This window comes from Salmo salar, chromosome 13, assembly GCF_965601325.2.
Source record: "Salmo salar chromosome 13, fSalSal1, whole genome shotgun sequence".
In the NCBI taxonomy this organism is placed as follows: domain Eukaryota; kingdom Metazoa; phylum Chordata; class Actinopteri; order Salmoniformes; family Salmonidae; genus Salmo; species Salmo salar.
Window position 1 is genome coordinate 105290432 of NC_138303.1, and position 15214 is coordinate 105305645.

General features: G+C 42.7%; 1 protein-coding gene across 2 annotated transcripts; it reads left to right on the plus strand.

Annotated features, from left to right (window-relative positions):
* The first annotated feature begins 8974 nt into the window (after positions 1 to 8974).
* On the plus strand, positions 8975 to 12255 carry LOC106568456 (vimentin). 2 transcript variants are annotated; one of them, XM_014138819.3, is made up of 4 exons: positions 8975 to 10279; positions 10584 to 11261; positions 11519 to 11563; positions 11673 to 12255. In XM_014138819.3, exons 1-2 carry the CDS (start codon positions 9790 to 9792, stop codon positions 11258 to 11260), a joined length of 1167 nt encoding a protein of 388 aa, XP_013994294.1. In that variant the 5' UTR covers positions 8975 to 9789; the 3' UTR covers position 11261; positions 11519 to 11563; positions 11673 to 12255. The 2 variants fall into 2 exon arrangements, with proteins under 2 accessions (XP_013994294.1, XP_013994295.1); XM_014138820.3 differs by lacking the exon at positions 11519 to 11563.
* The last annotated feature ends 2959 nt before the right edge of the window (positions 12256 to 15214 follow it).

Below are 15214 nucleotides of genomic sequence, written 5' to 3' on the forward strand. Positions count from 1 at the left end.
CTCAATATGGCTGACCTGGTAGAGGATTTCCATTCTAGACATTCTATTTCTATGGTTTGCCTGCTTTCTCACAGTACAAGATTAGTATGTGACAGGCGAGCCGACTGAGAGATGAGAAGCAGTAGACAATCAATAAGAGGTCCTGTTTTGAAGACTTATCACCATCATCCAATACCATCACAATAAATCCTATCTGTCATACTGTTGTCAGGAAGAGGGAAAGTTAAGCTCTGAACAGGAGAGAGGGAGGGGAAGTTCAGCCCATTACTGGAGTGGGAGAGAGGGAAAGAGAGAGAGGGACGGGAAGTTCAGCCCATTACTGGAGTGGGAGAGAGGGAAAGAGAGAGAGGGACGGGAAGTTCAGCCCATTACTGGAGTGGGAGAGAGGGAAAGAGAGAGAGGGACGGGAAGTTCAGCCCATTACTGGAGTGGGAGAGAGGGAAAGAGAGAGAGGGACGGGAAGTTCAGCCCATTACTGGAGTGGGAGAGAGGGAAAGAGAGAGAGGGACGGGAAGTTCAGCCCATTACTGGAGTGGGAGAGAGGGAAAGAGAGAGAGGGACGGGAAGTTCAGCCCATTACTGGAGTGGGAAAGAGAGAGAGGGACGGGAAGTTCAGCCCATTACTGGAGTGGGAGGGAGGGAGGGAGGGGGGGGGGAATACTGTATACACCATATATGCCCCTTCTGCCCACCCCATGCCCCCCACCCTGTGACCGAGGTATGTATCAGATGCTCAACATGCTCTGCTCACACCTACTGTGATGGTCCGGGCATAAACCACACAAAAACAACACTAGACACTATGGAACACAAAGCTTTTACTACCTCATCCTGGAATAAAACAAGGTCTGAGGTAATCTACCTTTGACCTAAAGAGCAGGAACCCAGACTTCATCAAATAAAACAGAAATACAGACATTGTCATCCTACAAGAAAAATGGTATAGAGAGGGACCCACTAGTTGCCCTCTAGGTTACAGAGAGCTGGTTGTCCCATCCACCAAACTACCAGGTGTGAAACAGGGAGGAGACTCAGGGGGTATGCTAATTTGGTATAGAGCAGACTTAACTCACTCTATTAAATTAGTCAAAACAGGAACAATTTACATCTGGCTAGAAATGAATGAGGAAATGATCTCAACAGAGAAAAATGCCCTCATGTGTGCTACCTATATCCCTCCAATAGAAGCCCCATACGATGACAGCTTCTCCATCCTGGAGGGGGATATCAACCATTTCCAGGCCCAGGGACATGTACTAGTCTGTGGCGACCTAGCAAAAAACAGTTAGGCAACAACAAATTCAATCCCTTCTAGACAGTTTCCTGGACAAAATGTTCCACTGTAATAGTGAAGGTGTAAACTTAGCAGTAAAAAAACCTAAACAGTATATTTGATCTCTCAGCTTCCCTATCAAATCAAACAATTTAAAGCAGGCAACCTAAGAAAATTAACAACAATGACAAAGGGTTTGATGAAGAATGCAAAAACCTAAATAAGAAATTGAGAAACCTATCAAAGCAAAAACATAGAGACCCAGAAAACCTGAGCCAATGCTTTCACTATGGTGAATCACTAAAACAATAGAGAAAACCTGAGCCAACGCTTTCACTATGGTGAATCACTAAAACAATACAGAAAACCTGAGCCAACGCTTTCACTATGGTGAATCACTAAAACAATACAGAAAACCTGAGCCAACGCTTTCACTATGGTGAATCACTAAAACAATACAGAAAACCTGAGCCAACGCTTTCACTATGGTGAATCACTAAAACAATACAGAAAACCTGAGCCAACGCTTTCACTATGGTGAATCACTAAAACAATACAGAAAACCTGAGCCAACGCTTTCACTATGGTGAATCACTAAAACAATACAGAAATACACTACAGAAAAAGAAGGAACAGCACGTCAGAAATCAGCTCATTGTAATTAAAGAATCCATAGAATCTAACCACTTCTGGGAAAACTCTAAACCAACAACAACACGAAGAGTTATCTATCCAAAACAGCAATGAATGGATAAACACTTCTCCAATCTTTTTGGCTTTATAACAAAGAACAAACATCAAAAGCATATACATGATAAAATACAAATCTTAGTATCAACTACTAAAGACTACAAGATCCCACTGGATTCTCCAATTAAATTGAATGAACTACAGGACAAAATACAAACCCTCCAACCCAAAAAGGCCTGTGGGGTTGATGGTATCCTCAATGAAATTATAAAATATACAGACCAGAAATTCTAATTGACAAATCTTAAACTCTTTAACATCATCCTCAGCTCTGGCATATTCCCCAATATTTGGAACCAAGGGCTGATCACCCCAATCCAGAAAAATGGACACAAATTTGACCCCAATAACTACCGTGGGATATGCATCAACAACAACCTTGGGAAAATACTCTGCATTATCATTAACAGCTGACTTGTACATTTCCTCAGCGAAAACAATGTACTGAGCAAATGTCAAATTGGCTTTTTACCAAATTACCGTACGACAGAACACATATTCACCCTGCACACCTTAACTAACAAACAAACAAACCAAAACAAAGGCAAAGTCTTCTAATGCTTTGTTGATTTCAAAAAAGCCTTTTGACTCAATTTGGCATAAGCACCTGCTATACAAATTGATGGAAGGTGGCGTTGGGGGAAAAACATAGGACATTATAAAATCCATGTACACAAACAATAAGTGTACAGTTAAGATTGGCAAAAAACACACACATTTCTTTCCACAGGGCCGGGGGTGAGACAGGGATACAGCTTAAGCCCCACCTCTCTTCAACATATATGTCAACGAATTGGCGAGGGCACTAGAACAGTCTGCAGCACCTGTCCACACCCTACTAGAATCTGAAGTCAAATGTCTACTGTTTGCTGATGATCTGGTGCTTCTGTCCCCAACCAAGTAGGGCCTACAGCAACACCTAGATCTTCTGCACAGATTCTGTCAGACCTGGGCCCTGACAGTAAATCTCAGTAAGACAAAAATAATGGTGTTCCAAAAAAGGTCCAGTTGCCTGGACCACGAATACAAATTCCATCTAGACACCGTTGCCCTAGAGCACACAAAAAACGATACATACCTTGGCCTAAACATCAGCGCCACAGGTAACTTCCACAAAGCTGTGAACGATCTGAGAGACAAAGCAAGAAGGGCCTTCTATGCCATCAAAAGGAACATCAAATTAGACATACCAATAAGTATCTGTCTAAAAATACTTGAATCAGTTATAGAACCCATTGCCCTTTATGGTTGTGAAGTCTGGGGTCCGCTCACCAACCAAGAATTCACAAAATGGGACAAACACCAAATTGAGACTGCATGCAGAATTCTGCAAAAATATCCTCAGTGTACAACGTAAAACAGTAAATAATGCATGCAGAGAAGAATTAGGCCGATACCCACTAATTATCAAAATCCAGAAAATAGCCGTTACATTCTACAACCACCTAAAAAAAAGGAAGCGATTCCCAAACCTTCCATAACAAAGCCATCACCTACAGAGAGATGAACCTGGAGAAGAGTCCCCTAAGAAAGCTGGTCCTGGGGCACTGTTCACAAACCTAAACAGACCCCACAGAGCCCCAGGACACAATTAGACCCAAACAAATCATGAGAAAACAAAAATATAATTACTTGACACATTGGAAAGAATTTACAAAAAAACTGAGCAAGCTAGAATGTTATTTGGCCCTAAACAGAGAGTACACAGTGGCAGAATACCTGACCACTGAGACTGACTATGTACAGAATCCGTGAGCATAGCCTTGCTATTGAGAAAGGCCGCCGTAGGCACAAAATGAGGTGGAAACTGAGCTGCACTTCCTAACCTCCTGGCAAATGTATGACCATATTCGAGACACATATTTCCCTCAGATTACACAGATCCACAAAGAATTCTAAAACAAATACAATTTTGATAAACTCCCATATCTATTGGGTGAAATACCACAGTGTGCCATCACAGCAGCAAGATTTGTGACCCGTTGCCACAAGAAAAGGGAAAACAATGAAGAACAAACACCATTGTAAATACAACCTATATTTATGTTTATTTTTTTCTTCCCTTTTGTACTTTAACTATTTGCACATCATTACAACACTGTATATAGACATAATATGACATTTGAAATGTCTCTATTCTTTTAGAACTTTTGTGAGTGTAATGTTTACTGTTCATTTTTATTGTTTATTATCTATTTCACTTGCTTTGGCAATGTGAATAAAAAAATATAAAGCCCTTAAATTGAATTGAAATTGAGTGAATTTGATAGAGGCTTTTCCACCACCAACGCCAGTCTCAGCATGGTCTTAAGGCAACATAGCCTCATTATATCAGCTCAGAGAGACACGTGACACGGTGGGGGCTGAAGGAAATGGGACAGAAGGCAGTGACAGTCCCCAAAGACACTAGTTGTGTGTGTGTGTGTGTATGTGTCAGTTGTGTGTGTGTGTGTGTGTATGTGTCAGCTGTGTGTGTGTGTGTGTGTGTGTGTGTGTGTGTGTGTGTGTGTGTGTGTGTGTGTGTGTGTGTGTGTGTGTGTGTGTGTGTGTGTGTGTGTGTGTGTGTGTGTGTGTGTGTGTGTGTGTGTGTGTGTATGTGTCAGCTGTGTGTGTGTGTGTGTGTGTGTGTGTGTGTGTGTGTGTGTGTGTGTGTGTGTGTGTGTGTGTATGTGTCAGCTGTGTGTGTGTGTGTGTGTGTGTGTGTGTGTGTGTGTGTGTGTGTGTGTGTGTGTGTGTGTGTGTGTGTGTGTGTGTGTGTGTGTGTGTGTGTGTGTGTGTGTGTGTGTGTGTGTGTGTGTGTGTAGTCAGAGCCAAACACATCTTAATCACCAGAGACTCAAGATGATGTAAATCAGATGTTTCAGATAATGCTCTTCATGGGGTTTTAACGAGGTGATTCTCACACAAAACAAAGAGAAACACACTTGGTGTTCATCAAAAAAAGCATCCAAGTTTTATTGATAATGAAATACAGAACCATCATTATTAAGTTATGGTACAATACTTATCTAAAATGATAGTGTCATTGTTACCAGGCACGAGTCACCCGTCAGAGCTTTAACGTTAATATATGAATAACCCAGTATCTGATTTGGTTCTGTTGTAAAGGGGTGCGTAACTGGTGGCAGTGAAGTCAAACGCAGGAGAGCAGAACTAGGTAATAGCCGGAGCAGTTTAATTTCAAAACCAACGGCATAAAGAAATAACCAACATGGGTACAAAACCTGACCCGCACCAGTAAACATGTGCACAAGCACTTACAACAAACAATTCCACACAAAGACATGGGGGGAACAGAGGGTTAAATACACAACACTTAATGAGGGAAATGAGAACCAGGTGTGTAGGAAAACAAGACAAAACAAATGGAAAATGAAAAGTGGATCGACGATGGCTAGAAGACCGGTGACGCCGACCGCCGCCCGAACAAGGAGAGGAACCGACTTGGGTGGAAGTCGTGACATCTGTTGTCAGTTCTGGTGCCGTAGAGACGTTTATTTTCTACACCCGCCACTAAACAACCCTAGAGTCAAAAGGGCAACTGTGCACTTCAACAACACTAAATCAAATCCAATTTTTTGGGTCACATACACATATTTAGCAGATGTTATTGCAGGTGTAGCGAAATGCTTGTAACAGCGTCCTCTAAAGTCCTTGTAAACATGGTTACAGTTATCAGGTCTACAGGGTAGGTTAGGTCACAAACTTAAGTGACAGTTGTAAACCTGGAATGCGTTAAGTAGACACGAAATGACTCGCCGAAGTGGTACTACCTGATCTTGTTCAATAAGAAAGCTTGTTTCTGTCCGTTTTCCATTTCATAACACATATTCCTCCTACCTACTTCCTCAATATGACCCTGGCCTGCATTTGGGACGAAAACCTAGTATGTGGTTGGAGCCTGCAGGGTTGGTCTCCGTGACTCCTGTCACAGCAGAGGCCCAAGCCAATTAACATGCGCCCTAGAGATTGAACCTGCTCAGTGCTGATGACCTAGCAGGGGAATGACTGAGGCTGGATGCATTATACAGATACAGAGACACACCCACACAGAGATAGCCATGTAATACATAGCTAATGTTTGGGTAATACAACAGTATTACTTCATTTGGTCAGAAGAAGTTATGTCAAGTTCATGAATGTAGACTAGAGATTAAACCTGCTCCGTGCTGATGCCCTCACAGGGGAATAAGGCTGACTGGGACTGGGACAGGCAGATGCATCCCTCTACACAGCACACATAGCTAATGTTAGCTAATATTGGGTATTACTTCACAATTTGGTTATGCCCATGAATGTAGAGGGAAATTGTTATGAAAAGAGGTTATTGGGTTCAATGGGGGGGACTGGCTGGGGCTGGAGGCATCATAGATACAGATACACACAGCTAGCTAGCTAATCATCATGACTATCTACTGGACATGAGCTATTATATAAAATATCAACGCAACATAAATGCAAACGTAAAGTGTTGGTCCCATGTTTCCTGAGCGGAAATAAAAGATCCCAGAAATGTTCCATACGCACAAAAAAGCTTATTTCTCATTCCTGTTAGTGAGCATTTCTCCTTTGCCAAAGATAATCCATCCACCTGACAGGTGTGGCATATGATTAAACGGCATGATCATTACACAGGTGAACCTTGTGCTATGGACAATTAAAAGCCGCTCTAAAATGTGCAGTTTTGTCACACAACACAATACCACAGATGTCTCAAGTTTTGATTTGCAATTGGCATACTGACTGCAGGAATGTCCACCAGAATTGTTGCCAGAGAATTGAATGTTAATTTCTCTACCATAAGCCGCATCCAACCTTGTTTTAGAGAATTTGGCAGTCCGTCCAACCAGCCTCACAACTGCAGACCATGTGTATGGCGTCATGTGGGTGAACAGTTTGTCAAAGTTGTAAACAGAGTGCCCCATGGTGGTGGTGGGGTTATGGTCAGTATAAACTACGGACAACAAACAATTGCATTTTATCATTGGCAATTTGAATGCACAGAAATACTGTGATGTGATCCTGAGGCCCATTGTTTTAAGGTATCTGTGACCAACAGATGCATATCTATATTCCCAGTCTGTCACGATCGTCGTTGGTTAAGGAGGACCAAAACGCAGCAGGTATATGTATGCTCATCTTGACTTTTAATAAATTCCAAAATGAACACCAAAATAACAAAAAAAAGAGAACGACCGATCAACTAACAGTCTGGCAAGGCACAAGGCTAAACACAGAACAATCTCCCACAAATACAACAGACAAACACACCCAACTAATATAGGACTTCCAATCAAAGGCAACACCACACAGCTGCCTTCAATTGGAAGTCCACCCCAATTAACTCAACATAGAAATAGATCAACCAGACTACACATAGAAATACATCAACATAGACCATAAATCAAACGCCCTAACACACCACCATGAACCACATAAAACAAATACCCTCTGCCATGTCCTGACCAAACTAAAATGACAATTAACCCTTATACTGGCCAGGACGTGACACAGTCATGTGAAATCCATAGATTGACTGTTTCCTTATATGAACATTGTTGAATGTTGTGTTTATATTTTTGTTCAGTACATATTCATTAATTCATGATTACTTTGGTCAAGAAGACAAGTCATCTCATGTCAATGAATGTAGACTAGCGATTGAACCTCACAGGGGAGGCAGGCAGATGGCTACACCCACTCACATCATGCTAACAGCAAGCTAATCATGACTCACTACTAAACATGTGGTACAGTATATCAAGGTATTCACCATTTGGTGAAGACATGTCATCTTATATCCATGAATGTAGATCCCTCACAGGGGACTGCCAAGGGGCTGAAGGCTTCACACAGATAGATACACACATAGTCCACAGCTAGCTATGTTAGACACAGCTAATGTTAGCTAGTACAAGGGTAATACCTCACCATTTGGTAACACCATTGATTTATTTGGCTAACAGACATATATATATATATTTATTTTATTTAATTGTACCTTTATTTAACTAGGCAAGTCAGTTAAGAACAAATTCTTATTTTCAATGACTGTCTAGGAACAGTGGGTTAACTGCCTTGTTCAGGGGCAGAACGACAGATTTTGTACCTTGTCAGCTCAGGGATTCGATCTTGCAACCTTTCGGTTACTAGTCCAACGCTCTAACCACTAGGCTACGCTCAGCGTAACAACTTGTACAATGTGGACCCAGAGGATATCACTTAAAAGTGCAATAATCTCATGTCCATGAATGTAGAGTGGATTAAAAATGTCATGAAAAAATAGGTTGTATATTGATTTTAAATGTGATTCGAGTGTGTCACGGTTGTCGTGGGAAGGAGCGGACCAAAGTGCACCATGTGTGTCGTTCCACACTTTATTTTCACTGTGAAACTTTGCAATACATACACAAATAAACTGAACGAACAAAAACAACAAACTGTGACGCAGAGTAGAAACATACACTAACTCAGAAATAATCTCCCACAAACCCAGGTGGAAAAAAAACCCTACTTAAGTATGAGCTCCAATTAGAGACAACGAGGACCAGCTGCCTCTAATTGGAGATAATCCCAAACAAAACCCAACATAGAAAAACTAAACTAGAAAACCCCCCTGTCACGCCCTGACCTACTCTACCATAGAAAATAACAGCTTTCTAAGGTCAGGACGTGACAGAGTGAGGAGGAACAGAGTGTGTGAACCAACTGTACAAACTACAGAAAATAATAGTGTCTCATCAATCATAACCAATAGTGTCTCATCAATCAAAACCAACAGTGTCTCATCATCAAAACCAAGTGTTTCATCAAACATAACCAGTAGTGTTTCATCAATTATGCAGATTTCCCTTTTTGTCAATTCAGATTACCACTTCAAGTCAAAACATCGCCAAACATTTCAATAGTGTGCAGTTGCAGGTGCTTTAAACAATTTTTACTAATAAATAGTGGTTGTCCATAGTTCCAGTAAAATACTTTTCTAACACAAATAGAGGCACCTGAATCTAAAATATCAAGACATAGCTTTACTATTATTACTGCCCTGTTTGGCGTAGTCCATATCCTGAGACTACAGAGAGACTCAAATGAAGCAGGAGCCCTACTGCTCTCCGTAATACCATTACCAGCCTTAGGAAGTCTCTTGGTATTCTTGGAGAAGGTTAATTGTATTGTTTAAATAATGTCTTCTCTGGAGACTGGTGTCTGACACCTTGATTCATATATGATGGACCATGTGTCAGAAAGTCTTACAGGAAAAACTGTTGCCGAAGAACATAAGTCACTTCGTCATCGTTTTCCAATGCGCTTAATGCCCTCCCTACCCTGCCTCACACCCTCCCGAGTCCCTAGCGGCGCCCTAAGTGAGAAGAGAGTGAAAAATAGCGGGCATACATGCTCATATCACTATTTCATATGGAGGCGTTAGGGCCGAGCAAACTCCACCCACCCCCACTACTAACAATGCAATGCTAGCTAGCAAATGAAGACTGTGGTGCTGCAGGTCTTTGAAGAGAGTAATGATCCACATTTAAAACATGTCAAAACCCTGCAAGATTTTCAAGGGAGTCTGAGACATTCTTTGCGGCCCTATAAAAGCCACAGGTCGATCTGAGAGACTGTCAGCACAGCAGCAAGGTGGGCGAGCCAGCAAAGGGAGAGAACACCAGAAGAGGCCTTCCTTTTTAGTGGAACAGGAACTATATTCAAGAACAAACAAACAATCTGATTATAGAAGACACTTTGTAGCACACTGAGAACCAAACATGAGAGGATCTTCCTATTCCCAGAAATCCCAGTCCCTGCAGGTGAGTGGGACACGCAGCAGTATGCGGGTTCAGAGCCCCTCTCCCTCCCGGTGCCGTGGATCCTCGTACAACAACCGTGGACGCTCCGGATACCAGGGCGGCCAAGGGTCCTCGGCCGTGGAGTTGGGCACAGAGATACACCAGGTCCATGCCAACGAGAAGGAGGAGATGCAAGAGCTAAACGTGAGGTTCGCAGGCTACATCGAGAAAGTCCAGGCCCTTGAACAGAGGAACGCCCTGCTGACGGCCGAGCTGGCTGCGCTACAGGGCCGCTTCAAGGGAGGCCCCACTGGCATCGGAGAAGAATACAACCTGAAGTTCAAGGAGATGAGGGAGCTGATCGAAGCCTTGACCAATGAGAAGGGAGCTGCTGATATCGAGATGGGATACATTGAGGAGGAGGTGGAGGTGTGGAGAATGAAACTGGAAGAGGAGCTGGCACTGAAAGGTAGGGTCTCAGTCTCACACTGACCACTGTCTGGGGAGTGGGGAGATTTGCTGAAACGAATCGTATAGATTCACGTCACTGTTATATAGACATAAACAGTTGTTGGAGAGGGTATGATGTACTTTTGTTTGCATGAAAAATGGAACCAGATATTTTCCTCCTATGTACAATCACATTTGATTAGTGTGTATACAGGCTTATCATACACCCCATCAAATACAATTGATGCCAATACTGTATAGAGTACTAACATCACTGCTGTTGTGTTTCTAACTAATCCACTCTCTATTTGTCCCATCTCCAGAGGAGGCAGAGATGATCCTGAGGGAATTCCGTGAAGACGTTGACAACGCCACTCTGCAGAAGGCTGAGCTCGAGAAGCGCGTCGAACAGCTGGTGGCCGAGATTGAGTTCCTCAAGAAGTTGCATGACGAGGAAGTTGCCGACCTTATGAAGCAGATCGAGGACTCCAAGGTGACCACAGAACTCGACGGTGACCGCCCTGACCTCGCCGCCTACCTCCGCAACATGCGCGCCGAGATTGAGACTGTGGCGGCCAAGAACGTCCAGGAAGCCGAGAAGTGGTACAAGGGCAAGTTCGAAACTCTCAAAGAAGTCGCCGGCAAGAAAGAAGAACAGATGAAGTCCATGAAAGAAGAGATCACCACCTTCCACAACCAGGTGACAGACCTCCAGAACCAGATCGACGGGCTGAGGGCGAGCAACGCGGCCCTGGAGCAGCAGCTGGAGGACATGGAGATGGCCCACATGGATAAGGTTGGAGGCCTGGAGGGCATCATTGCTCAGCTGCAGCACCAGCTCTGCGAGACCAAGATGGAGATGGGCAAGTACCTGGCCGACTACCAAGAGCTGCTGCACATCAAGCTGAAGCTGGACGCTGAAATCGCCGTCTACAGGAAGCTGCTGGAGGGAGAGGAGAGCAGGCTGGGGATCTCTGCAGGGAAACAACCAGAAGCTTAAGGTGTGTTGGTTAATGGTCATCGTGGATGGGTAACAGCTCCCCTAGTAGGGCATGAGTCATGTCAGATTGGAGGGAAATGTTGGGGAAACATTAATACAAGTTTCTTTAGCGCTCATCAAAGTGTGAGGCTTACAGAAGAAACGTGGTGATATCAGAAAATAATTCCCAAGTCAAATTTACAAAGCACTGATCATACTGCTTGCAAGCAGAGCACTGTTAACACATAAAATAGAGCAACTTTTATTCCCATTGTTTAGGTGTCTAAATATCATTCCAGACAGAGGAGCACTTCAGATCAAAAGGTAGACTCCCAGATTAGATCATTCCTAAATTGTTCTGTTTAGTTTCTGTCTATGCTCCCTGTGTTTTTGACAACCTCTATACGTACCATGTTTCTCTGCTCCCCTGTAGGAGCTGTCACAGAGGAGAGGACCACCTCAGTGTCCTGCAGTGTGGAGACTCACCCAGCTGTCAGACGGTCTGTCTGAGCACCCCACGTTCTCCCCTACCACCAAGCTTGTCAACTCCCCCTATCTTCACTCCTCTGTTCCACCTACCCTCCCACCCCATCAGCCCCCCACCTTCCCTCTACCCCTACCCACTGTCAACCCCAGCCCAACCCCTAGCACATTCCATTACACCTTCCCAACCAGCCCACCCCTGTCAACCTCCCACCACCTCCTCCCAATCCTGCCTGCCCCTGTCAACCCCCCCCCACCACCACCTCCTCCCAACCAGCCCACCCCTGTCAACCCCACCCCCTCATCCCAGTCCTGCCCGCCCCTGTCAACCTCCCACAAACGTTGGAGTACCCTTGTCATGTCACGCTGTGCTACCGTATGGTTAACTCGTCAAAACAACACAGCACCTTTATTTGAAATGTAATTTAAACCCCCTTTACCCCACCTATTTTCATTTGATGTAACATAACTGAAGACGTTCACATAAATGTATACCAAATACTACTTAATAAACAAAGCTTGACTTGAGTGCATTACAGCTGCTGTGGTTTGTTTCTGGTAAGAATTGTGCATCTCTAAACAGTGTCAATCTAAAATGACTGGGTTTGTTGTTACAGAAGTAGAAGTTCTTATCCATCTTGTATTAGAATATCATCAATACAAATATAATGTTTATGGCTTTGAACAGATGCATACTTCTTTTGCAAATGTGCATGGTAAGATAAGTCAACGAGAAGGCAATTGGGACAGAGGAAGAACATTTGAATTCCATTTCAAGTATTGCAAATAGATACTGCATACCCTGGCCTTGACCCATAGTGGTGAAAGGAGTCGACACTCAAAATGTAGAACACATTTTCATGATAGGATGTGTCATTGTCAAGAGTCAATAACATGAAAACCATAAGCATTCTATACACACTGGTTAGAACAAAGCGACTCGATTAATATCAACCAACACAAACAGTGCTTTGCAAAAGTATTCAGACACCTTGGATTTCTTCACATTTTATTATGTTACAAAGTGGGATTAAAATGTATGTCTTTTTTGTATTTTATATATCTACATAAAATACTCTGTAATGTCAAAGTGGAAGAAAAATTATAAAAAAGATGAATAGAAATTAAATATCTCAAATGTAGCTCCCTTTGGAATCGAATACAGATGAGTTTTCATAGGTAAGTCTATAAGAACTTCACACACCTGGATTGTGCAATACTTGAGCATTATTCTTTAAAAAAAACATTAAGCTCTGTCAAGGTGTTGGGGATCATGGCTAGACAGCAAAGTCTTGCCATAGATTTTCAAGCAAGTCAAAACTGTAATTTGACCCACTCAGGGACATTCACTCTTCTTGGTTAAGCAACTCCAGTGTAGATTTGGTATTGTGTTGAAGATTGTCCTGCTCCCAGTCTGGTGTAAAGCAGACTGTGCTTATCTCCATCCCGTTTCTATTTAGCTCGATGTCAAGCATACCCATACCATGACACAGCCACCACCATGAGTGAAAATAAGGAGGCAGTTATTCAGTGATGTGTTGTGTAAGATTTGACCCAAACATAAGGCTTTGCATTTAGGCCAAAAGTCTATTCCATTGCTGTTTGTTTTAGTGCAGTATTACCTTAGTGCCTTGTTGAGCAGTTTCATTCCTGCTCAGTTCAGGACGACTGCATCTTTGATGTGTCCGGGTGGTTTAATAAATCATCCACAGCATAATTATTAACTTGACCGTGCTTAAAGATATATTCAATGTCTGATTTATTATTGTTACCCATCTACCAATCATTGCTCTTCTTTGAAGCTTTTGAAAAGCTCCCTGGTCTTTGTAGTTGAATCTGTGCTTGAAATGAAACACTTGACTGAGGGACCTTACAGATGTTTTATGTATAGGGGACAGAGAAAGGGTTAGTCATTCAAAAAGCATGCCAACCCCTATTATTTAACACAGACTGAGTCCACGAACCTTAAGTAATTTGTTAAGCAAATTTTTACTCCTGAACTCATTTAGGATTGCCTAAACAAAAGGGGCAGAACACTTACACACCAACTATACAAATGTGCAAGTGTACAAAACATTAGGAACACCTGCTCTTCCCATGACAGACTGATCAAGTGAAAGCTATGATCCCTTATTGATGTCAATCATTAAATCCACTTCAATCAGTGTAGATGAAGGGGAGGAGACAGGCTAATGAAGGATTTTTAAGTCTTGAGACAGATTGTGTATGTCCGCCATTCAGAGGGCGAATAGGCAAGACAAAAGATTTAAGCGTATTTGAACGGGGTGTGATAGTAGGTGCCAGGCGCACTGGTTTGATTGTCAACAACTGCAACACTGCTGGGTTTTTCACGCTCAACAGTTTCCTGTATGTATCAAGAACGGTCCAACACCCAAAGGACATCCAGCCAACTTGACAAAACTGTGGGAAGCATTGGAGTCAACATGGGCCAGCATCCATGTGGAACGCTTTCAACACCTTGTAGAGTCCATGCCCTGATGAATTGAGGAAATTCTGAGGGGAAAAGGGGTGCAACTATTTTAGTTAATGTATCAAAAATAAATGAAATCCATTTTAATCCCACTTTGTAACTAAATGAAATCCATTTTAATCCCGCTTTGTAACTAAATGAAATCCATTTTAATCCCACTTTGTAACTACATGAAATCCATTTTAATCCCACTTTGTAACTAAATGAAATCCATTTTAATCCCGCTTTGTAACTAAATGAAATCCATTTTAATCCCACTTTGTAACTAAATGAAATCCAAGGGGTCTGAATACGTTTCTACTATAGTTGTTCTCAGCAATATTAGTCAACAATGTTGAAAACAAAAAAAATATAAAAAAAATACTACAAAGTCTGTAACTGACAAAGCAGTTATGAATAGATCAGTGTCTGCTGTTCCTCCTCCTCCTCTTCAGTTATGAATAGATCAGTGTCTGCTGTTCCTCCTCCTCCTCTTCAGTTATGAATAGATCAGTGTCTGCTGTTCCTCCTCCTCTTCAGTTGTGAATAGATCAGTGTCTGCTGTTCCTCCTCCTCCTCTTCAGTTATGAATAGATCAGTGTCTGCTGTTCCTCCTCCTCCTCCTCTTCAGTTATGAATAGATCAGTGTCTGCTGTTCCTCCTCCTCCTCTTCAGTTATGAATAGATCAGTGTCTGCTGTTCCTCCTCCTCTTCAGTTATGAATAGATCAGTGTCTGCTGTTCCTCCTCCTCTTCAGTTATGAATAGATCAGTGTCTGCTGTTCCTCCTCCTCCTCTTCAGTTATGAATAGATCAGTGTCTGCTGTTCCTCCTCCTCCTCTTCAGTTATGAATAGATCAGTGTCTGCTGTTCCTCCTCCTCCTCTTCAGTTATGAATAGATCAGTGTCTGCTGTTCCTCCTCCTCTTCAGTTATGAATAGATCAGTGTCTGCTGTTCCTCCTCCTCCTCTTCAGTTATGAATAGATCAGTGTCTACTGTTCCTCCTCCTCCTCCTCTTCAGT